The sequence below is a fragment of the Electrophorus electricus genome, chromosome 14, assembly GCF_013358815.1.
Source record: "Electrophorus electricus isolate fEleEle1 chromosome 14, fEleEle1.pri, whole genome shotgun sequence".
In the NCBI taxonomy this organism is placed as follows: Eukaryota; Metazoa; Chordata; class Actinopteri; order Gymnotiformes; family Gymnotidae; genus Electrophorus; species Electrophorus electricus.
In genome coordinates, this window is record NC_049548.1 from 9,593,467 (window position 1) to 9,619,092 (window position 25,626).

Consider the following 25,626-nt stretch of genomic DNA (forward strand, 5'->3'; position numbering starts at 1 on the left):
ATGCTGATTAATTGGTCCAGGAGTAGGTTCAAGCAAATCAATCGGTCCAGAAGTGGGTTCAGGCAGATTGAGTGGTTCAGGTTTGATTTCAGGCAGATCAGTTGGTTCAAGAGTGGATTCAGGCATATCTATAAATTCAGGAATGAGCTCAAGCAGTTTGATTGGTCCAGGAGTTGGTTTTAGCAGATTGATTGGTCCAGCAGCAGGGATCTTCTAGTCTATACCTGTGTTTGTTCAGTGGGGGCAACCTAAGTGTCCTGATCGTTTAGATTGCGAGAGCGTCGTCATGGAAACGAGCTTGCAAGCTCGCAGGTTTTCGAGGGGCAGAGAAAGAGCAAGGCCTGGAGACGGGAAGGGAGAGCGAGCAAAAAAAAAGAATGATATAGAGAGGAACAGTAGATCAGGGAGGACAAAGCAGAGATCAGAATGAACTGTTTAGTGTCTGTCTGTTTAGCACTGGTGTCTTTTCTGCACCTGTGTTCCCAGTTCAGGTGTACCGCACTTTAGTTTATAGCTGCCTACATCGTATGGCTGCACACTCCCTGACATCACTGCAGTTTGAAAGCAGTATTTTAGTGTATGTGTTTAATGGAGTAGTTTTCTGCTGTAATCTAGAGAAGACATGGAATGTGTGTTAGGTGATAAGGAAAATGTGTGTGAGGGTGTGTGTTTGTATGTGTGTGTGTGTGTGTGTGTGTGTGTGTGTGTGTGAGTGTGAAAGTCATTTGCCAGATGGCTAGTTAGATAACATCTTTGCTCGACACACCATAGCTCCTACATCATAGTGTATTTTTTCTTTCCATCCACAGCCTGTGTAGTGGGTGCATGTATGTATGTGTGTGTGTGTGTGTGAGAGAGAGAGAGAGAGAGAGAGAGAGAGAGAGAGAGAGAGAGAGACAGTTAGAGATAAAAATCAGTGAACAGCTTCCTTGAAAACTCTCGTGACCCAGTTAATAGGTTGAAGACATCCACAAAGGATGCCTTTATTTCTTTATGTCTTTATTTCTGCTTCTCTATCTCAATTTCTCTTAGTTTCTTTTTCATTCTATGTAAGAGTGGTAGAATTAAGTGGTTCCCCTTACCTCTAGCTGAACATTTTTAGATGTAAGATATGACGTCTATCACTGTGTTGATAGATGAGTGAGCAAGTGGGACCAGAGCTTGCAAGTTCAAACCAGTCAAGCCACTGGATTACATACTTGCTACTTATCCGTTATTTTTAATAATGTGAGAGCATCTCTGGTCCTCATAAAAGCATGAAATTGACCACGTGTATGTTCATTGTGTTTCCAGCAGATGTGTAATCCCCGCACCCCTCTTTCCCAGGTTAATGCTGTTTTAATTAGCATGTGTTGTGCTGTGGCACGGTTGGAGAGTGCTTGTGGTACTCGTGCACACCCTGTCTGGGGCTGAAGTGGCGTTGGCGTGGGCGGCCAGAGCCCTGCGCTCCCCTGGCTGGCTGACCGTGGGCGAAAACTGACCTCTGCGCTCCAGCCGGCATGGCCCTTCATCAGCTCAGCCTTCTGCAGGCACACACCACAGCCTCCACTCCGACGCTGACAGAGAGAGGGAGCGAGAGAGAGAGGAGATGATGTTAAGGGGAACTAGAGAGCAAAGAAAGATGGCAACATGCTAGCAAAGGAGAGAAGTCATATGGAAATGATGGACGGGTGAGAGAGGTTGAGATATGAAGAGAGAGAGAGAATACTGGTTTTATTACAGTGTGAGAAGCATATTCCTGAGCAGATGCTGGCATTGTCACATCTCTGGGGGGTGGGGCGCAAAGAAAACCAGTAGAGCAGGGAGGATAGTCAGACTGAAGATAGTCCTCATATGCCATGACTGCCATTGATGCATTCACTGTAGAGCCAGGACGTACGTTCCCACCTGCTGTAATGTTTAATATTTCTGTGTGTGCCTTTGAGTGTGTATGTTTGTGCATTTGTGCTTTGATCACCTGGGGTGACAGAGATGCAGCCTTTAGATTTAAACTACAGACACAGCAGTAGAAAGAAGCGTAGAAGTTCAGAATCTTATGAAAATCATTCATACACATACATGTATTGATGTTTACACTGGGAACAGCTGTGGCATCATGGGCTTGGTGTGTGCGTGCGCGCCACTTAGCTTGGAGGAGCCACTGTGTTATGTGTTGCTTGGGCAGTGTTGTTGGCTTGTAGGCTTATGCTCCTGGACCTAAGCTTGCTTTCTAAGCAGCTGGGGAAAGCATTATGTAAGCACACAGACCCCACTAATGGCCCTCAACAGCTGTCCTTACTGCAAAACATCAGACAACAGACATGCATCCAAGCTTGGTTAAAGTATTGTTGACATGACATAGAGACAGCACACACACACGAAACAGACAGCGCATGGTATGGTTCCTGTGAGCTCTGTGGTAGTTATCATTAGTAAGGACTGTGTATATGTGTGCCACAAGGCATTAACCTTCCACTAGTGCCCCTGCACACACACACACACACACACACACACACACACACACACACACACACACACACACACACACACAGAGTACTGTGCTCAGAAAAGAGAAGTGGCAGGCCATGTAGAGTGGGGTAATCAGGGAGAAGGAGCTGTTTTGTGCTGTCTCTGTAAGCAGTACTGGGTTTCAGGCCAGGCTGCTTATTTGCAGCCACCTGCACAGTGAGCACAGGTCAGTGCTACGCTGCGGGATGTTCCTTACAGGATGTTAATGCACATGGCTGAGCAGGACACATGGTGGGTCAGGCGGTCCCAATCCTTCTCATGACACACACACACACACACACACACACACTCTCGACTCGGCTCAGCTCGGCTTGTCTCAGAGAAGAGAGGAGAGGAGAATGAACGATGTGTTTGTTTGTACTGTGTGCTGGCCGAGGTGACCTGAGGACAGGGGGCTTAAAGAAGCCTCACTTGTTGCAGTGTATGTGGTTGTTTTTGCTTGGTCCATCCCTATTTCATACATCACTTAACTTCCTCTGTCTGTCTCTATGATTGACAGTGGCAGCATCCAAGGAAAATGAAGAGCGAGTGTTCCGTGAGCGCATGCGACCACGAAAGCGTCAGGGGGCAGTTCGGAGGCGTGTCCATCAGGTTAATGGGCACAAGTTCATGGCCACTTACCTGAGACAACCAACCTACTGTTCTCACTGTCGAGACTTCATCTGGTAAGGCTATTCTTTCTTTCTCCTTCGTTCTTTCTTTCTCCTTCTTTCTTTCTTTCTTTCTTTCTTTCTTTCTTTCTTTCTTTCTTTCTCTCTCTCTGCTTGTCTGTTTGTTGCTCTTTCAACATATTTGTTTTCTGATTCTAATTTTTAGTAACACATTGTTTAGCTGGTATTTTCGACTCATCATACATTTAAGCAAGTCCCCACATTAAGACATGCTAATAGACCAGACAGACAGCTACGGATGTTTTTCTTCTCTAACAGCCTGGTGTTCACCTTTTTTTACTTTCAAAGCTGTGCAGTAAGTCAGTTTGCATAACGGATAAACAGTGTGTCTGGTTTGACACCAGACAATGTTCTCATTTTGCCCTCAGATAGGCCATCACAAGAGACTTTTTTTAAATCAAAGGCCCCCTCTACTGGTCATAAATGGCTTTACAGAATCATGGCTGTGGTCCTATGCCATGGAAAATTCAGAAATGTGTATGGCTTGACATGAGTGTGAGATCTTCTTCTTTGTCTAACACATTTTGTCTGCAATTTTGCAGGGGCGTGTTAGGAAAGCAGGGATACCAGTGTCAAGGTAGGCAGCTTTTACTCCTCCATGTGTAAAAATAATTCTTTACCTAAACTATCACATTAATGCATTAGAGGTCAATATTTCCTAGAATGTTTCTTTTAAAATGTCCTAGTGCAATGCAAATAATGGAGATTGTGCCCTACTAAATTTTCAGAAGGGTGTTGACATTTCCTAAATATTAATGTTGGATATTTCTTTGTTGCATTATATTGCTACAGCAATATGTGTATTGATTTGTGAGCTTTTTTTCAGTGTGTACCTGTGTGGTCCATAAACGATGCCACGAGCTCATCATCACAAAGTGTCCCGGGCTAAAGAAACAGGACGACACTCCAGAGGAGGTTGGTTAAAACTTTGCAAGATACCCAGCCTACAGTTTCTGCAGCATAAGAGAAGATTTTGAACAAATTAGCAGTGGACATCATGGGTAATGTAGTTTATGTGCACAGGTTGGCTCTCAACGCTTCAGTGTAAACATGCCTCACAAGTTCAGTATTCACAACTACAAAGTACCAACCTTCTGTGACCACTGTGGCTCTTTGCTGTGGGGGCTGATGCGGCAGGGGCTGCAGTGCAAAGGTAAGGCATAATGGGAACTGTAGATTTATGAAGGTGTTCAAAATGTATTCAAAAAAGCATTCATGAAAAATTAAGCAACATACCTTTTTATACCATCTTAACTATTGAAGATACTGAGGAGCTGGGGATGTAAGAGTTGATATATGAGTTTCTTTATAATGATTCGCCTCACCTGTCTTTTCCTGGGTCTGTCTGCCTGTGTTTCAGTGTGTAAAATGAATGTTCACCGGCGATGTGAGTCTAATGTAGCTCCAAACTGTGGAGTGGATGCTAGAGGGATCGCTAAAGTTTTGTCTGATCTTGGAGTGACACCAGACAAGATCTCCAACAGCACCCAACGCAGGAAAAAGGCAAGTATATATCCAGGATCTGGGATGAGCTGAGTTGTAAAACCTTGAGAATTAACTGACATTGCTCTGTGCATTAATACATATCATTCTCATTTAGAAATGGGTGACTATTAGAGATGAGATGATGATGATGATAATGATGATGATGATGGTGATAGATTAGAGACTGACTAATCGCAGTAAAGTGCAGTGAGTTTATAGAAAGGGTTTTATCTGTGTTGTGTGTAGTTGACTCCAGGCCAGGATGCCCCTCCGGCTGCATCGGAGCCCACCGCAGCTGAGGACTCAGACCGATGCAAGTCAGCTCCAACATCACCTTGTGACCAGGGTAGAAAAAGGCTTATTTTCCTCTGTCTCTTTCTCTCTCTTTCCCTCCTCTCTCTCTACTCCCCCAACCCCACCCACTGGCACAAACAGAAATGTGATTCTGTGCAGTCATTCAGGTTATGGAGCCCTCACCTGTTCTGGTTTCCCTTTGTTCTCAGAGCTGGCAGAGCCCGAGAGCATCCGTAAGGCTTTGTCCTTTGGCCAGGAGCACAAGTCTTCCTCTTGTTCCTCTCAAGGCACTGGGCTTCAGAACCCTGAGAACGAGGGCCATGAGAATGGAGACACAAAGAACATCCAGTCAAAGAGGATGAGCCTTTCTGACTTTTCCTTCATCAAAGTGCTGGGCAAGGGCAGCTTCGGCAAGGTAACCCTCCCCCCTTTATAAATATGAGATTTTAAGGGCTTTGTGTTCATCAGGCAACAAACTGGCAATCACTGATATGTGTCAGTATAGCCAAAAGGTCATCGCCGTTTTGTTTCATTCATAAGTGCACTATGCAGTTAGCCCAAGTGGACCAGGAATAGGAGGGTGTGGTGCATTAATTTATATCTTCTCAGCCAGGCACATTAGTCTTATGCTTAAAACCTCTGCACCGAGCATCATGGCACATTGTAAAAATAGCATGTTATCTCACACAGATCTGAAAATGCTAAGGAGCACGAGGTTTGAAGAATGTAAGGTTTACACTTAACCCCCTTCTTTTATATATTTCGTAAAGGCAGAACTAGTCATGACTAATTGCACCAAGGCCACATTTGAATCTTTTAAAGCAATATAGGGGATGGCAGTTCTATATATGTTTAGTTAGTAGTCACATCCATGCCATACAGTATCATTGTTATCAATGATTTTTTCATCTCCTCCTGTAATTGCTGTCCATTATGAGAACTAATTTTGTGTGTACCAGTTGGTAGAATCACTAAATCATTGATTTTGCTGCGTTTAGACACTGCTAAGTTTAGTCTTGCACCTCGTCTTTCTTACTGCAATGATTTTCACAGCAGTACCAACACATTGCTTTCCACTACCTCATTTACATAGAGCTCCCGTTTCATTGTGCCAGCCCACCCACTCTTGCGCAGGAATTAGCAAAACACACGTTCCAAGGTCATGAGGATACCAACATGTTTTATGATTGCATATGATGCAATCTTTGCACACCCACCCAGAGCCCAGTCAGTCCATTTTTAACTGACTGCATTTTAAAGACAATTCACAATTCTCTACAGAACAAACAAAAGAGTCAAAGAATCACACGTGTAGAATTTAAAGAACATCCCTCTCCTCTCCTAGGTAATGCTGGCTGAACTGAAAGGCACAGATGAGGTGTATGCGGTGAAGGTGCTGAAGAAAGACGTGATCCTGCAGGACGATGATGTGGACTGCACTTTGACTGAAAAGCGCATCCTAGCCCTGGCCAGGAAGCACCCCTATCTTACCCAACTCTTCTGCTGCTTCCAGACCAAGGTGCAGCACCTGCCAAACAACAACCCAACCACATCCAATCTCCAACCCAATAACAGGCAAACTACACCAAACCTTGACCAACCTTCACCCTAATTACAGCCAAACCCCACCAAACCATGACCAACCTTCACCCAAATTACAGCCAAGCCTCATCAAACCATAACCAGCTTTCATCCCAATTACAAACAAACCATGCCAAACCATGACCAACCTTCAACCAAATTACAGCCAGAAAAACCAAACCAAGACCAACCTTCAACCAAATTACAGGCAAACTGCACCAAACCATAACCAACCTTCAACCGCATTACATACAAACCAAGACCAACTTTCAACCGAATTAAAGACAAACCACACCAAACCACAACCAACCTTCAACCAAATTACAACCAAATCACATTAAACCATGACCAGCTTTCATCCCAATTACAAACAAACCATGCCAAACCATGACCAACCTTCAACCAAATTACAGCCAGAAAAACCAAACCAAGACCAACCTTCAACCAAATTACAGGCAAACTGCACCAAACCATAACCAACCTTCAACCGCATTACATACAAACCAAGACCAACCTTCAACCAAATTACAGACAAACCACACCAAACCACAACCAACCTTCAACCAAATTACAACCAAATCACATTAAACCATGACCAACCTTCGACCAGAGACAACCAAGCTGCATTCAAAATACAACTAAACTGCAATCATTCCATGCCATAAATAAATTATGTCTAAGTCACAAAGTCTAACTACTTTGACCCTGTGTTACCATACTACTTTTTCTGTTACTGATCTGTCAGTATTTGTAAAGTCTAAACTGATAAATAACTGAACAACAAGGAGTTTCATTGAGTATAATGAAGGAAGCATATATTACTCCATCTAGCGCTTTTCCAGCAGGTGTCCTGCTGTACACTTATATTCTTACGTTTGACCAGCAGGAGGTGATATAGACTTACTGGCCAAACCCTCAGCATGCAAAAGGCTGATTGTTCCTAACATTCAGCTGTCAGCCATGTTTGCATAAAGTGTTTTGACGTGATGCTTGTTTCCAGTTAAGGCGAAAACATCGAGTTAATTTAGCAGATAAGAATGTTGTTTTTAGAGAATGATTACAAAATGTATGTATAAGAGCAATATGTCGTTTGTGTTGTAGTAGTGTTAGTCCTGCTCCAGACTGGGCAGCGCTGTAGGTCTGGTTTTCTTCTTTTCCTCAGTCACATGGCAGATTTTTCTGGAGCTCTGTGTCTTTCCCTTCACTTTTATTCCCCTGCTATGGAACAGATTCTCAGTTCACCTCCATTTCAGGGAATGGCGAGTCATTCTGGAAAGAAACCAGTGGAATATGCACATAGTAGTAGAAGAGTCACAGTATTTGAAGTAAGCACAGGAGAAAAGAGAGAGATGAACTGATTGGGTGTGGGGTGTGCGGAGGGATGGGTGCACTGTATCTGAACCCTGGGCTCTGTTCTTAATCAGCACTGGGATCGCTGCCATGCTCTTATCGGGCCGCAATTACAGCACAGAAATGTAAATAACATTACACAACGGGCTCTGATGGGGCCTGCCAGGACCACGGTCAGACATGTTGGTAAAGAGAGAGGGAATGAGAGGGGAAGAGAGGAGAGAAGGTGCATAGGGATGGAATGAAGGAGCATGAAGGCCATTATGGAGTATGCTTGAGAAGAAGAGAGAGGAAGAGAGGGGAGAGGAGGGTCAAGGTTAGGAGTTTGGTATGATCATTATTCTAAAGGGGGCTGTTTTTTCAATATTCTAACCTGTTTTATTAAAGCATACTTTGCCTTATATAACATGCTATTTGGTAAGAAAAAAATGAAAATGAAAATCTTTATTTATGCTCCAAAGAGTTGTCTTTATCTGCATTCAGAGGTTTTTATAAGAAGCAGAAAGAGGCTTGTGAAAACTTCTCAGTGGACACTAATTGTGATTCTGAAGGTTTGGGTGGCTATGTGGTAGCTTCAGGTGTGAGAGGATGTTACTATTATTGTGAGGTGGAGTGCTCACATTCCAGGAACTACGTTAGACGCACATCCAAATGACCTGCTAAACAATCTCACAGAACAAAAGAATGAATGTGTGTATGTGTCTGCGTGTCTGCGTGTGTATGTGTTTCCCTGTGTCCCTTTGTTTTACTTGAGGCTGCACTGAGACAGAACATGATATTTTGGTAGCACCACTTTGAATGGGTGTGTATTGTGTTTGTCCCGTGCTTGAGTGTTTGTGTGAGATCAGATACGACAAACCCAAAGCGAAGACAGGGAGCAGGAGAGGAAAAAATGGTCCTGCTCCTCTCGGCGCAACACGTGCTCAGCTGAACGCTGGCCTGGTGTTATCTCAGCACGCCTTGCAGGCAGGTTCCAGCCTGCATCCAGCCTCTGTCCTGCCACTTAATGCCTTCAGTGACCTCCAAGAACATACAGTTTGACCAACTGCAATATACTATAATTTACTGTTATTAATTTGAAGTCTGTGGGGCCCCTTGATATACGGTTTTATAAAGCAATCATGGGCATGTAATAGGTAAAAAGAACACAGGTATATTGACACTGGAGCAAAGGATTATGTTAAAAATACGTGCTCTTTATAGCTTTGTTTTCTGCCAAAATGTAAAATGACATAAATGTATTTAATTGTTAGGTCAGTGGTGAGCACCATTTTGATATCAACGTATTGTGCTTTGTAAAACCATCTCTTTCTCACATACGGAAAGGTTGTTTTCAGTATATTGCCTAGCCCAAGTCTTCAGTATGGCACTGATTGTGAAATTATACATAAGTAGAGCTCTTGTGGTGCAGGTGGCTTCATGATTGCTGTGTGCAGGCCCAAAGCCAGACAGCCTCCCTCGCTGCCATGCTTTCCATTTTTCTTTTTGTTCCTTTGCAACACCTGTTTTGTCTTGTTTCGGTCTTGCTGTGATTGGGACGTTGCCGAGGGCATGCTTCGTCTGCCTGCTGGGTTTTAGCATTTGGGTCAGCTGGCAGGTCTTTGTACTTGTGGTGGGTCTTCTGTGGGTTTGGTTGTGTTTGTGTACTCTCACTCTGTAAATGATCACACGTTGGTTTGGCATACTCTGCTTCTAACTAGGCTGGCATACCTCCAGCAGATATAAACTGATATAGAAGTCATAGTCTTCCATTTCTTTCTTTCTCTCTTTTTGCTCTCTCTCTGTATCTCTTTCCCCTCGCGCTCGCGCTTGCTCTCTTTGTCTACACCATGGACTCAGAAATGACATGATGATTCTGAACAATCATCTATATTGCAGCGCAAACATAGCTCTCCCATTGTGGCAATGTCTCTGTCTTCTTTCTGTTTTACTGTGCTCTCCACAGGATGCTATCCTTCCAGAATTGCTACGCTAATGTTACCCAGTGCTTCATCCTGGTTACTCACTTTGTTTCTCGCTGTTGAAAACCAGTGGAGTGGAAAAGCAAAACCTTTTGGGACACCACCAGCACCTACAAGAAATAGGTCACAGATTGTTTACAGCAGGAGCAAAACGATCAGCCATTGTGTCATCGTTTTCACCCAGAGGAAGCCAAGTTTACTTTTATATGTGTGTATTCCCTACGATGCCCAATAAAAAATAAGAAAAACCTTGACAATTGTTAGCATTAGCTTAGGCTGGTGACACATAACAGCGAGGAACTAATCAGGCAACGTTCATGTTCTGCTAATGGGTCAGGCAGACCATCAAATCCCCAACTGCAAGTTCTTCGTCAGCAGAGCTCAGGAGGTGAAACTGTGAACAGATAAGACTTTGGTGTGCTACAGTGTCATATCACTGTTTACTTGCGTACCATCTAATGAGACAGTTGAAACTGAGCAATGACTAAAACGAGATAACACTGCAGAACACTGCTCAGACCATAGAGCACATAGGTTCTTTACTTGTCATACGTCTGAACACAACCTACATAAATAAATGTATCATTTCTACATGTAGAACTATGACTCAGGTTCACCATCGAGGCTAATCTATAAATTAAGTGATTGGATAGAAGATCCCTGAACACAACATAATCATTGGTTGAGAGTTATGTTATTGTGCCTGGGTCAAGATCAGTAGTTTAGGAGGTGCAAGATAAGCAACTCAATTCAGTAGTCAACTACATCAGGTTTATAAATGAAGAGGTGCAATACAACCAACTGGGCATATCAAATTCTCTGGTATACATGACTGAGGCTGGTAATTTGAATATTGAAGTCTACAGGAAACCCACACATATACCATTGTTGGTTGCTCAATTCCCCCCCCAAAAAAACCTGGCATACAAGCTACGCAAGATTAGAACTTCAAACCGCCAAGCTGAGAATCTGCCAACCACCCTTATAAGTCCAATAATAACAAGGAGTGCAGAGGTGCCAAACTACCTAGACTGGGCCTTTACCAAAACAGTAGCAGGAGCACGAGACTACAAGGCAGAGGGGAGGAGCAGAGCAGCTACAACAGCAGCGTCATCCTCTGTGTGGGTGGTGAGGCAAAGAAATTCCAGGATTTTCCACAAATATCAACAAATAAGACATACAGTGATAATGGCATACAGTGACTGTGCAGTTCAAGTCAAGCAGCACACTGATACACCCCAAATAATTCTAAACGCCAGGGACGATACACCCAGAAAGCCATGCACCATGCCACGGTCTAATTTGGATTTAGATAGACCATCTAAATCCAAAAGACAAGGGGAATTCCTTCATGGGGTTGCAGTGTAAATAATGACAGTTGACTTGAAAGAGGCACAATGGAGGAACAGCTATTCCTGAAAGGAGGGTGGTCTGTGAAACCACATGTCGGCTGCTTACAGTGGTGTCATGTTTATCCTGGCAGACTCACCACATCAATGCACACCTCAAAAAATAATGAGCATGTGACCTGAGTTTTATTACATTGTAGAAGTAAATTGCCTTCAGAGGTGTCATGGTGTTTCCTGCCACATACAAGCCCACCAGAAAAGGTAAATATCAACATCATATAACAGACTCAGTGTTCTGGGCTTAATACTAATAGCTTTCTTCTAGCACACTGTTTACCACCATGGGGAAAAAGGTAAAGGACTAAAATCACAGTTTGGCAAAGGAGCCTAAGTGCTTAATGATTTGATGGGCAGGAAAGATTCCAGCTACATGCTTGTGAATTGGCCTCACTCTACAAAGGGGTTCACACATTGAATTTAACTTCCCTTGCAGCCTTATGCTTTATATCATAAATGTGTGTGTGTGTGTGTGTGTGTGTGTGTGTGTGTATCACCAGTCCTTTGCACCTGCCATTGAAAATGCCTTTCATAACATGTTACATAAGCACAGCAGAGACTAAACAGACGTTTCCTTACACCACCCATCTGGTCCAGCCTTGTCAGAAACACAGGACTGTCTAAACGCTATGCACTCTCACACACAGAGGCACAAAGTTTTTGCATATGAAAGACCTTATACCACTGCACATTAGATTTATGCTCCCACTCTTTACTTGGTTTTTGATCGATCTGTCTGTAACATGAAAAATGTAGAATGTTTGTGGTATGTGTTATGAATGTGAGTGGTTCATGTACTGTAGGCTGTTCCATTGTCATTATTGCAATCAGGCTTTCTCCTACAGACTGCATCCATGTTGCCTTCGGTCAGACCATGCATGGGCAGCTATCTGCCTATCAGCACTGCTCTGCTGTGTCTCAGCCCAACCGGAAGGCATTATTTGTTCATGTCTAATTAGGGGCAGGCACTGTTTGCTCATGTTTAATTGGGTGGGCCTCTTTCTGAGTTCTTGGCATGTTTAAAGAATGTTTTGAAGCATCCTGTTTAAATCTTCCTTCTGACTAAAGAGCTAGACTAACTGATTATGGCAATAACGGTAGCCGATACTCATTTAAAACAGCTTAATCTGAAAGAGACTGCTTAATCTAATAGCTAACATCTTAATCTAACAGTACTAAAATGTGTATCAGTTAGTTGTGATCAATTCATTCCCAGGCCTTTATTTTATCTTGCCATTTAGAGTACAGTTGTCATTTTGGGACATAAATATAAGGTAGCCAAGATAAAGTGACATACTGCTACCATTCAAGAGATGAACCTGATGAAAAGATTTACGGGTTATCATTTAGAGTGCCCATGATGATGTGTGCTAGTATAGTCTCCAGCTTTTACAGTAATGTCTCCTAGTCAGACATTCGTAGAACATTATCCTGCAGTCTTGCCTTAACCTTTTATATAGACCATGCCAGTGGAGGCATTAATGCCTTTCCCCGCACATGGAGAAACTTCCACTTCCTGACAGTGATGGTTTTGGTGTTGTCCTTGACCTGTGGCCTTAACTTCCTCCTGATAGTGTGTGTGTGTGTGTGTGTACATATTTGACAATGAGGAAGCTATTTCAGGAGGGCTCTCAGCAGGTCCTCATAGCTGTACTAGAATCGTCTCTCCTCTCACCAGTGGCATGGCATTGTTTTACTGTAAGGGCATCATAAAATATGTGTCTCAGCTTCCTTATCATAAGCGCTGTGAAGTGAGGGAACAATGGTGCATGAGGAGGACCAGTGCAGTGGATGTCTGTACATGCTCCCTCCCATTTCCCACATCATAGAACAGGAACGCCGGAAGGCTGGCCTTTCCTCTCCCTATTCCCCTGGTGGTGGAGGCTTCGTCAGGCTGGGTTAAAGAGAACTGATGTCCCGCTGGGCTGTTCAGTGTGGATTGTTATTGTACTAGTGTATTCGCACTATTAGGAAAACTGAACTTCTGCGTCACCCAGTACTACTACATTAAGAAATCTTTCTCTCTCTCTTTCTCTCATCTCTCTCTTGCTGCAGGATCGGTTATTCTTTGTCATGGAATATGTGAATGGAGGAGATCTGATGTTCCAGATCCAGCGTTCGCGGAAATTTGATGAGGCTCGTTCACGTTTCTATGCTGCTGAAGTCACATCGGCTCTCATGTTCCTGCACCAGCATGGAGTCATCTATAGGTAAACACACACACACACACACACACACACACACACACACACACGTGTCTTGACCTAAAATACTGGGCAGATCAACAGTTATACACATAAGGTATCCATACAGTCATCTTTCAAAACCCTAGAGAGCTTGCAGTGAGCATGACTCTGAACCGTCTCACTGCGCCAGGCCACCAAGTTCCTTGCCAACCTGTTCCTTTGCTCCCCTGCAGCTCTAGGCTGCTGGCTTTGCCTAGGACAGAGAGCACCAGTGGAAGGCACCATTCTGGCTGTGGAATGAGCTGGGAGGCTTGAGAGCAGGGTTAGCCATCCCCAGAGACAGGGGAAAGTGCACTAAGAGGCTTCCAACAGAGGTGGATTCATTTTATAGTTCATCACACGGGGCTAGCATGACCAAACAACGGCCTTTTTCCCAAGGGCCGCATCCGCACCCTCATTCCAAAGGTACTATGGCAGTGGAGTGAGCAGAGCCAGAACGACTGCCTGCACAAAATGTGGACAACCTCATTCTTCACTGTCACTTTCTCCTTCTCTTACCTTTCACGCCCTTCTCTCCCTCTGTCTTTCTCTAACTGCGCACAGGGCAGAGGTTGGACTATTGATGAAATGAGCAAACAGAGAGTTACAGCACTTATCCCATTATTGTGCAGATACTTATTACTGATTTTAAATGTCTGTTACTGTACAGTCCTGGGAGATAATCAGGGACTACAGATATACCTCCTTTTCTGACTTTGAGAAATACTTTAAACAAATACCCATATCTTTGCTCTCTAGGAAGTCTGTCATATCTGTGTTTTAAAATGCTGACAGAAAAGTTTGTCAGAGTAGTATGTTCTGTGCAGGTTTATCTAGCTCTATACTCATTAACCAGTCTAATTTTGATATTGGTTCTAACTTCTGAAGTTATCAATATTACCTTAATATTTATGTTTATTATATGCAAACAGTTTATTGTAGATAATCAACTGACATGATTGTTAAAAGCTTGTGAATTTGGGCTAATTTGCTCCTATTGCTGGCAGCTGCATTAAGGAGAAAGGCTTGATGTGTGGCTAAGTGAATGAGGGAGTTGGTGTGCCTTTTAATTTCTCTTTCCCCCACTCACACCTTCTTACATTTTTGCTCACTTCACTTCTATCACTTCTGTGTGCAAGAGAACACAGAAATTGTCATCTTATAACTGAAGTCATCTGTATGGCATATGGCTTTGACAGTGTCTAAATCTACCCAAAAGCATGTTTTTTGTTTTTTTTTAAAGATGTCAGGGAGCAGAAAGATAAATGTCATCATAACATTTGAAGCTGTTATTTAACAGATGCTGTCATGTCATGTAATAGATGCTGTCATGTCACGTAACAGATTCTGTCATGTTATGTAATAGAAGCTGCTATTTGGATGTTCATGAGCTCTCTTTTCTTCATCTTCAAATTATTTTCAAATGTGAGGAGGTTCATTAAACCTGGTACTTCAACACTTATCAGAAATCAGTTTATACCTTTCTGTTATGATGGATTTTATGTTCAGCAGTTTTTATATTCATTTACAGAGATGTTACATTTTTTGTGATTTTTCCAGTGTTCCTAGGTGATTTTGCTGTTTTTACACTTTGTGTTTTAGAAGGTATTACAGAGAATAAATTAAAAGGGCTGGTTGAAGCTTGTTTAATCTTATAACTAAAATGGAAATTCTGTTACTTATAATCTAGTTAACAAGTCATCTTATTTTATCGATGGTTCACCTGCTAACTAGCTAAAAACTGCACTTATCAGGTGGACTATCGAGAGAAGAAGCAGTCACCTTGTTCAGATGCTGGTTGGTCCCCTGTAGACTGGGCATGCCTGTTTTACAACCCTCTGAAATAGCACAGTGCACTCATAAACTACTGAAAGCTCAGAGCACTTTGAAGACGTTTTGATGAAAAATGGAGTAAAATCACAAAAACACACAAAATTAAGGCTAAAAAGCACAAAAACAAGACAAAACAAGAAACATAATCTAGAACCGATGCAAACGCAAAAGGTCTACTTTATGGCATGGAATTTATGTTGCCTCGTGGCCTGCATTTACTGCCAGTTCCGCTCCGAGCTGGCAGGGATGATGAACAGGAGCCTCTGCTGTGTGGCATGTGCTGAGTCTTGCAGCGCTATTGATTTCCAGCGGGATTAAGGAGTGCAGCCCTACTGCACTAGTGTTCCCCGTCTGTCCCCTGCAGTGCTCCTTGCTGTTTATGAAAAGCCTGTAAGAAGGGTTCTGCAAAGGCCTGAGGAATTGGGGGCTTGTGCAAACGACCAATAGAAAAATCACTCCACACTAACCAGGAACACAGGAAGGGCTTTCAATAGGGTCTGATTGTGTATGTGAGTACATGTGTGTGTATATGTGTTTTTGTGTATGAGATGGAAGGGAATCCTGGGACTGGGTGGGGGAGATGTGGGAATAACATCATCAGGGCTTTGTAAACTACAGCTCTAATGTGAGGGCCCACTGGGGCACAGGGGGTAGCCTGTCACGTCTCCAATCACCAGGTGTTGCATGTTTCTGCATGTGTTTTTTGCATGTTTGAATGTGTGCATGTGTTTGTCTGCCTGTTGGTTTTAAGATAATCTTGCAGTTGCTAAACTGAAGAGTAATTATGGGGAAATGGTAATACACTGAGTTCCTGAGCATTTGGCTGACATTTTCTGCAGTAGCTGTCCTTGGGTCAAGCTTTCTAGCTTTCCTCTCCTTATTTCACTTTCCTCTCAATGGCTTCGCTCTCGTGAAGTACATGGCAGCTTCTAAGTTCTCTAAAGGGCATAGAGTGCTTATAGCAGAGCTCACTAGGAATCGGACTTTGTTGTCATGTCAAGGGTACGTCACACTGAGAAGCTTCCTCTCCCCACTGCCACTCTCTAGCACAGAACAGTGACATAAAAGAGTCTGCTCTCGAAACCTTCCTCTGGTCGGAACAGTGCCTCACAAAAACACCTTTGCTTCACTGACGCTTGTGAAGAACTGTTGACATTTTTTACCAATCAACCATCAAAGCCCATGTTGCTTGGTTTCCTCATGCTATCTTTGCCCTGCCAGACTTTATCTTGGCATCTACACAGAGAGAGACACACACAGACACATACACAGACACATACACCCACTGAATTTTGGTAATAAAGAGTAGAGGGTAAGTGAAAGCAGGAGACAGATGGAGGCGAGTCAGTCAACTGATGCGTCCATCCTTTCCGTCATCCTCGTGCGAGCGGGAATTTCCCCACAATTTCTGTTCCATTTGCTTTGTTAATAAGACACCGGCATCGCTGATAATAAGAACTGATATATATATATATATATGCTATACTGTGACTGTATGAAAAAAATCCATTTGTGTCATTTTTAGGGAGAATCATTTTTCTTTAAATGAATTAAAGCAATTCAATGTGTAAAACTGCCACTTGACAAAAAAGCATGTGCACCTTTCCTGTATGTGAGTTTCATGGTAGCAGTTGATGCAAGGATGAATTTGTATGACTGTTCTGTTGAAAGTTTTTAATGGCGTATCGGAGATATACTTACTTATTTGGTTTATGACACCTTGTGTTTTGATCTACTATCATACATTGGTCAGGCTAAAGCTTAAGCCCTAGTTCTAGTTCTATATCTGCAGGCCACTGTGCTAGCAGATCAAGTCAGAACAAGTACGGCAATTAACCACACACTACACCCTGCAACGCACACACTTACACACACACACACACACACACACACACACACACACACACACACAGTCATATGGAGATCAACTTTAGTAGAGTGATTTGCAGGTTAATGCTTGGCCTAGTGAACTAGGCAATGTGCTAATTGACTCTCAAGCACATACATGCGTGCAGGTGCACACGCACACACAAACAGAGAACACATGGTAAGGTCAGAAAGGCAGTTTAGTGTCACTTTCAGGACACACCCTCCCACAGCTAGCTTTCCCTCCTGTTTTAGTGAAGCTCTCTGTTTAACAGTGTGCAGCAGAGCCTGCTCTGAGGTCGCTTTCATTGGTCACTGCCTGTGAGACACAATCAGGTGTTTAAATAAAACGTAGCTACAACATGGGTTAATGATAACTAAGCTCAAATGAGCACACTTAGAAAGGAGTGATGCATATTTAAACTATGCTGAATGCACTATAACACTATATGCACTAAACACTATATTCTTCACTCATCCAACATTGTACAACGAAGCTATTTATTATTATTAAACTCACCAGTGCATTTGTGTTTCTTAACTAGTTTGCCCCCTGCCCTCTTATGTCTGCACACGATGTGGCATTGATAAAAAGAGTAAATACATAAAACACCAAAACATATAGTAACACTTTGATGTGTGTGTGGAGTGTTCAGGTGTTTGTCCACCTCTGTCGGCCCTGTCTCTCTGTGAGTTGAGATACTCTGAGGCCACGCTCTCTGGGCTGACAAGTAGTCCGCTCGGCATACTCTCCTTTCAGCTTCTTTTCCTCTGTTAAACCAAAAGAACAGACAGAACTTATCAGACAGGACAATCAGATTAGCCATGTTCTTCATTCCTGCCTACATTCAGGTCATAGCCAGTTTGATCAGGTCTATATCTCTAACAGTCACTCCCAACACTGCACATGCATTTGGACTAAAATATATAGGTTCTCTGCATTTACATACAGATTCCCACAATGACTGTATGTATGCACCACAGTGGTTGGTATAGATCAGCTTTAGGACCCTGCCTTTGCCTTAGTGAACCAAATTGCTCTTGCATTCTTTAGAGAGAAGAACCATTTGTAAAGCGAAGATTCTTCACATATGAGAGGACTGTTAATATGGCTGGCATGTCACAGGTGATCCATTATAATGCCCTTTGAGCTGTCCAGGTATAGTTTCTCTTTATACACACTGGGGTTGGTGTCCTTGGTTAGATTCCACTGACTGTTATATGAGGACTTATCCTCTTGTATAATGGGTGGTGTTATAATCCTCCCAGCATCCTCTGTGTTCATTTTCCAGTGCCACCCAGACCCAGATGAGCCACCCAAAGAAGGGTGGAGGGCTTAGTTTAAACAGGACAATCTTTAGCCTTAATTAGATTTTCTCTCTCTTTAAAGAAAAAGTCCTGCAGAATCTCAGAAGGAGACTGCATGAGCAGTGTGTGTGTGTGTGTGTGTGTGTGTGTGTGTGTGTGTGTGTGTGTGTGTGTGTGTGTGCGTGGGTGGTGGGTGTGGTCAGGAGTGGGCATGACCATGCCCCTGGCCTTCCTAAAGGAAAGATCTGGAAGAAGAAAAGCAGCAGTGGGGGTGAAACGGTGGAATGGTGAAAGGCGACTGAGATGGGAGCCTTAGATGATAAGACTGGTGTGTTGGGTGGTCTCTTAGGGAAAGAGGTGCACTGCATTCACACAGACGCAAGCTCCTCTCTGATCCTTGGGAAAATGTCTAAAGGACATTTTGATGATGTTGAAAGTTCTAAAGACACTTTTAGCAAGACTTAAAAAATGGGTAGAATGGTCCTCGATTGATTCAAGGCCCCCAGAGTGACACGTGAGGGCAGGGTCAATCAATTCATTCATTTATAGATTTATTGTGTAACTGCATAGAATGTATTCACATTTAGGTGTGCCAAAATTTTCTTTACTTAAAAAAGTAAAATGGAGATAATTCTATTTAGCATCAAAGAAGAAACAGTTAAGGTTACTGCAGTCATGCACACTAAGTTTCTGAATAACAAAAACCAAGTAAGGAATCTTAGCTTTACTGACTACATTAAACCATATCAAAACAAAAATCATAATTCTACATTCTCAAAAATACATTCAAATCTAGCTAGATGTATTTAACTTCCAGACAAGACTAAGATAAACCTATCCAAGCTTTAATTTTCAGCAGGCTGGACTACCACAATGGTCTCTTTACCAGACTTCATCAAAAGACCATTAAACAGGTATTCCGCATTCAGAATGTGTAGAATGCTCCTAACCAAAAGAAATGAGCACATTTCTTAGTTGTTGGATGCTTACGGTGACTTCCGATTAGTAAAAGGATTGACTTCTGTGTGCTATTACATCTACATCTCTGACATGCTAGCAGGCCCCTTAGGTCAATAGGGACTGGACAGCTTGCAGGACCCAGAACTAGAACACAAACATTGTGAGGCACCTTTTAGCTACTTTACAAGACATAGCTCTTACCAACTCCCAGAAGGTCTCAGAAATTATCAAGCCATGGCTATTTTTATGTCCAGACTGAAAAACATTCTGTCCTCCTCTGCCTTTTAATTTCCTAGCCTGTATGCATTTCTTTGCCTTCTATTTATTTTAACTACTGCCAATTTCTTTTCAAATTATTTACTTATTACTTTGTAATGTATTTATGCTTTTGTTCTCTGTATGCTTTTATTCTTGTTGATGTAAAACACTTTGAATTAGCTTTGTGGACGAATTGTGCTGTAAAAATGAACTTGCCTTACCTTGCCTTCACATCAAAGGTTCCAAATCACACCCTTACAGAACTATTACAGACATAAGTAATCAGTTCAGCTCTTAAGGTGACTCTGCCCCTGGCCTTGGGGGAAAAAGCCAGCCACAACATCACTAACCCTAAAATAATGAAGGTAGCTTGGGAAGAGCTTCACCTTGTTGTTGTCCTGAGGTTATTGGTATAATGCACCAGAATGCTTTACCCACACGTTCTATGTGCAGTGCAGCTTTGCACATTGTAGGTGAGCTTGTTTTTCTGTCTCCTTTTCTCTCTCCCCATTATGTTAGGGACCTAAAGCTTGATAACATTCTGCTGGATGCCGAGGGCCACTGTAAGCTGGCAGACTTTGGCATGTGTAAAGAGGGAATTCTGAATGGCGCCACCACTACCACCTTCTGTGGCACTCCTGACTACATTGCTCCTGAGGTACGGTTCTGCTCATTAGGAACCCATGTCTCTTTTGCAGTCCTAGTCTGTTTGCCGTATCCATGACACGAGAGTACCTGTTCTACAAGTGAAAATACATGTTTCATACCTTTTTTTAATTGTTTCAAAAATGTTTCACATGATTTCCCCACCCTCTCCTTGTTTCTATTTACTAAGGAAACATTAAGCAAGATTTTTAACCAATGATCAGTGATCAGTGATTTTTAACCAATGATCAGGTATGGTTGTCTAATAGTCTTTTGATGAAGTTTGGTAAGGAGACCATTGTGGTATAGGTCAATAAATTTGAATGTCTAATTTCATGATCGCTTTGATGCCAGCACTAATCTGTCAAGTTCACTATATTAATGAGGCCCAAGTGAAATCTAATAGATGTCTGTTTTTCTCTCTCTCTCGCTTAGATCCTGCAGGAACTGGAGTATGGTCCATCAGTGGACTGGTGGGCTCTGGGTGTGCTGATGTATGAGATGATGGCGGGCCAGCCACCATTTGAGGCAGATAATGAGGATGACCTGTTTGAATCTATCCTCCACGATGACGTGCTCTACCCAGTCTGGCTCAGCAAAGAGGCCGTTAGCATCCTCAAAGCGGTACGCTCCCTAACCTCATCTATTTCTCATTCGAAATTGGGCTAGCGTTTGCACAAAGTGGTGAACTTCTTAACCTCCTCTAGTGCTCTGTCATGATTAGGCTTGCATTCGCTCAAAGTGTTGAGCTCCTGACACTCCTGCAGGGCTCATTGGCAACTGGGCTAGCGTTAGGAGCATTTGGAGACGACATCAACGTTTTTTTGCTCTCTCTGACTCGGCTTCTCCATGTCATTGTCTGCTGCACAAATGATGTATTGTGTCTCCCCTCTGACTTCTTCACTCCTCCCTGTTCCTCTCATACCCTTTCACCTATTTCCCTTGTTCCTGCTCTGCCCTTTCCCTTGCCACAGGGCCTTTCCCTCCTTCCCACCTCAGTGGGTTCCTGCATTTGTGTCCATATACATTCACTCCTGGCCTGTGCTGTGTCTAAATCTGTTAATGTCATTAAGTGAAGCATCGGTACGTGTCAGTAGTTCCGAATACATTACTGTTGTACAGATGTTTGGTGTTGAATAAAATTGGTATTGATCCCTGACTGGGTAAGACTTGCGGGCTTGATCAATAAACCCTTTGTGGTTTTCCACCCACTAGCAGGCAGCAAGTCACAACACGTTAAATAAAGCATTAATGCACCATGCATATTGTGCAGAATGCTTTAGGTAATGTGTGTGTGTGTGTGTGTGTGTGTGTGTGTGTGTGTGTGTGTGTGTGTGTGTGTGTGTGCGCAAATGATAGCAGGGTCATTTTGTATGTGAATGAATGTCTCTGCACCTCTTCTCTGCTCTCTCCTCAGTTCATGACCAAGAGTCCGAACAAGCGCCTGGGCTGCGTGGCCTCTCAGGGACTGGAGGATGCCATAAAAGTTCACCCCTTCTTTCGAGAAATAGACTGGCTTCTGCTAGAGCAGCGGAAGATCAAACCGCCGTTCAAACCGCGCATAGTGAGTGCCCTCAAACCCCACATGCTCACAAAAAATAAAGAGACATGGCATTTACATTTCATTGTATAAATTCATTTTATCATTCTCAAATACTGTACAGAACAGTGCAAAACAAACAAACAAACAAACAAACAGAACACACATCCACCCCACATATTTGAAGACTGCCTTCTTTAACTGTTGTGTACCTCTGTGCGTTTGTGGTCTAGACTGAAATTCAGATGCCCCAGCAACGTTGCTCTGCTTCTGCTTTCCCATGGTGGGGGGTGGGTGTGTGTGTGTGTGTGTGTGTGTGTGTGTGTGTGTGTGTGTGTGTGTGTGTAATAAGTATGTGCAGTAAATAGTAAGGTCACCTAAAGGTGAGAAGAAAGTACTGCTACTTTCCTTTATGTCGTTTTGAGTAACCTTCCTCTGACCTTCTCAAACATCATAGTGGCTTACTAAGTTTCTAGACAAATAAAACTCAGAAAGCAATGACACCCAGAGAAACTATAAAGTGAAAGTAGTAAATGTGTTCTTGAAAAATGAAATTAAGCATTACTTTTTGCATTGATCAAAGCAAGAAAAGGAAATAGGCCTTTTTATGTCAGACAAAATCTTAAAAGGGGAAAAGAGGTATTAGTTTTATGATGAGGTCATAATCTCTATAACTGGTTGGAATTATTATGAGACAATCACTGACTGACAGACATCTCTCGTTGTTCTTTTTGTAAAGGTTTTGCCTTTCAAGCAGCTTTTCAAAGGTCCATTTCCTTTGTGTGTCAGTTTCACACAGCATTCTAATCTGATTTTAGTGTCATTTGTAGCCCTTATTTCTGCTCTAATCCTACCAGGTTGCTGACACACATAAAACAATTTAAATTTCTACAATTTTTAGTTAATAATGCAATGTAATAGTCTCTCTGTCTATCTCTTTCTGTCTCTTACTTCTCTTTTCTTTCCTTACTGCAGAAAACCAAGAGGGATGTGAATAACTTTGACCAGGATTTCACACGTGAGGACCCTGTCCTCACTCCTGTGGATGATGCCATTATTAAACAAATCAACCAGGAGGAGTTTAAAGGCTTTTCCTACTTTGGAGAAGAGACACTGCCCTAAACTTTGGCTTTGTCGCAACTATCCACGTGCACTCGTGCGCACACACACACACACACACACACACACACACACACACACACACACACAAACACACACAAACACGAAATCACACACAGTCTGGTGTAAGCGTGGATGCAAGTGCTGTTTACAGGGTAGGCTGAGGGCCATGGTGTGCTTCTCAAACTACTACAGATTTCCTTCTCCTGCTATGTGTGCTCCTCCAAACACTTCCTCCTGCCTCCTTTTCCTTCAGCTCTTTTCTCCCTAGGCCTCTCTAGCCACTCTGATACTCCAGTACTGAAAGCTCCTTTGCAAACTGAGTGTCCTCAGCAACTGGACAGTAGAAGTGGAAATGCACTATCTTGTACCAAATTTGATGATACCAATGATTGTACTGCCATTCAGAATCAGGTCTAGACTTCTTTGGAAGGAAATGAGGAGAAAACGCTGATTATGGTAATAATTATGATGATGATGATGATTGATGATGATGTCCTGGAGGAACAGAATGCCCTGCATAAGTGACAATGAAATGTGCTGTGTTGTGTTGTGCAGTCAAATGCCTTTTTGTGTATTCAGGTGAAATTTTGGGATCAATTTTATTAAATGAAAATATGAAGAAAAAAATGTATAGCATACAGTATATTCCAACACAGTGTTATGAAGGTCTGTTAGGAATGACGACCTGCTGTATATGGGTTGTGTTGATCTGAAGTGTTGACTGGTCAGCCTGTATCCATGTGCATGTGTTTGCATGCATGAGTGCACATGCCATTTTCAAGCTCTTAATTTTGGCTGTAGCTTTCCTGTTGTTCTGCATTGGTCCTGCCTCTCTGCTTGGCTGTGCGAATCCTGCTGTGTGTGCATTGCTCAGCCACTATGCAACTGGAGAGACAGAAACAGAGAGGTCAGTGACCACAGCTGTCTTACCCTTTGTACAGAGCACAAAGTGTACATAATATCTGTTCCAAAGCCTGTGAATGCTTCAAGTAGAGTAGTCAGCTGTTAGATGGTGGGCCAAATTATGTTATTATTTAAGTACTACCAGTCTATGGAGAAGGGAAAAAAAGAATTCTGATATCCATGTGCAATACCATGATTTTGTTTCTCTTTTAGCAACTTTTTTTTTCTATTGCTGTTCTTATTTTTGCTGTTGTTTGTTTGTTTTTGTGTGGTCTTTTACTGTTGACCACTCCTGCTGATCTCAGATGGTGATGACTGTCCTGTGGGTTAGAAACCCAGCGGAACAACCGGATGTTTTTGTTGACCTAATGAGGAGGGTCTCTCTCTCTTTCTCTATCCTACTTGCTCTCTCTGTATATGTCTGTATGCCACCCTCTTGTACATAGAGCATTAATTGTGGAATGTAGTGTAATATTGTGTGTTAATAATTTATTTTACAGTATGCATATACATATAGTTGCCCTTCTCATTGTGTCAATAAGCAGTTTATTTCCTACTGTGCTGTTTGTCTGCATATTTTAAACAAGGAAGCCTTGTTACGAAACTCGCAAAACTTTTTGGAATAGTTTGTTCCCCAGCCATGTAATTGCATCTTGTACATTTACAATAATGGTTTATGTGGGTTAATGAGGTATGTATGAAATGTGATCAAAGATGGAGACGGTTTAGCAGATGTAGTAAAGGGTCAGTTTCAGGCAATCTAATTAAACCTTACTGGAATGTGATGACTTTGCTTGAACAAGTCAGTGGCAATTTGAGGAATCTTCAGTTTTATATTCAAAGCAGTTCTTTTATTGATGCCCCTCCCTTTTCTTCTAATGTTAAGAATGTATTCTTTAGGAAAGTGTTTTGAATTTTTATGTTGTACTGTTTGTTGAATTTTAAAAAATTATCTGTGGGTCATAAGTGTTACTTGTCTTTGTGGAATTTTTTCCACAGTGTAATCTTCTCTCTGCTGCTCTCGATGGACTCGCTCATGCCCAATGCTTTGGCCCAACTCTGGCCTGTTTTCTTACCATTCTTTCTTTTCTTTTCTTTTTTTAAACTGTAAATTATGGAAATAATTATATAAGAATCCACAATGATATGTCTTCAAATTTAAACAAAGTAAATAAAACAAGCAGTTAAAATATTACCTCTTAAATTAAGTGCAAATGTTTGTCTGGCTGAATATTAAATATTTGCGCATACAGTATTATAATACATCAGTTTCATAATGTATGATAGTGCTGTATGTATTATATACATCTTGTATTAGACTTTAGTTCCTGTTTGGTGAAGCTTTATGTGCACAGAGGTATCTTTCTGGATACTCCAGCGTTCTCTCATTGTAAGAATTTTATCATGTGCCAAACGTACTGTAATCTAAAGGATGTGAATGTGTTTGGTTTTTCTTTTTGAACCTATTAAAGATTAAGATGTCAAAAAATAAAGAGATCTGGAGTGATGCGTTGATTAAGGTTTAGGCAGCTTTCCACACACATTAGCTGCTAGTCAGCTGCGAGTCTTTCCATTTCCAGTTGTCATTTAGAGAGACTTTTACAACTTTTAGTTGTATTAAATGTTTGGTAATTGTGTATGTACAAAGTGTTCTTGCCTGCTTTCAAAATCTAGTATATCTAGGGTGCTGTAAGAGCTGTTGGGCTGGTT

The 25,626-nt window shown here is 42.3% G+C and overlaps 1 protein-coding gene across 1 annotated transcript in view; it reads left to right on the top strand.

The window, feature by feature from the left end:
• prkcea (protein kinase C, epsilon a) overlaps positions 1-25,409 on the top strand; it is a 44,700-nt gene extending 19,291 nt beyond the window's left edge. The window contains exons 3-15 of the mRNA XM_027002636.2: positions 3,008-3,173; positions 3,722-3,756; positions 4,006-4,094; positions 4,203-4,332; positions 4,540-4,682; positions 4,911-5,010; positions 5,168-5,373; positions 6,304-6,477; positions 13,312-13,466; positions 20,226-20,364; positions 20,787-20,975; positions 21,769-21,915; positions 22,867-25,409. Of these exons, the coding sequence (XP_026858437.2) occupies positions 3,008-3,173; positions 3,722-3,756; positions 4,006-4,094; positions 4,203-4,332; positions 4,540-4,682; positions 4,911-5,010; positions 5,168-5,373; positions 6,304-6,477; positions 13,312-13,466; positions 20,226-20,364; positions 20,787-20,975; positions 21,769-21,915; positions 22,867-23,013 (1,820 nt within the window). The 3' untranslated portion in view covers positions 23,014-25,409. The remainder of the gene's footprint in view (positions 1-3,007; positions 3,174-3,721; positions 3,757-4,005; positions 4,095-4,202; positions 4,333-4,539; positions 4,683-4,910; positions 5,011-5,167; positions 5,374-6,303; positions 6,478-13,311; positions 13,467-20,225; positions 20,365-20,786; positions 20,976-21,768; positions 21,916-22,866) is intronic.
• The last annotated feature ends 217 nt before the right edge of the window (positions 25,410-25,626 follow it).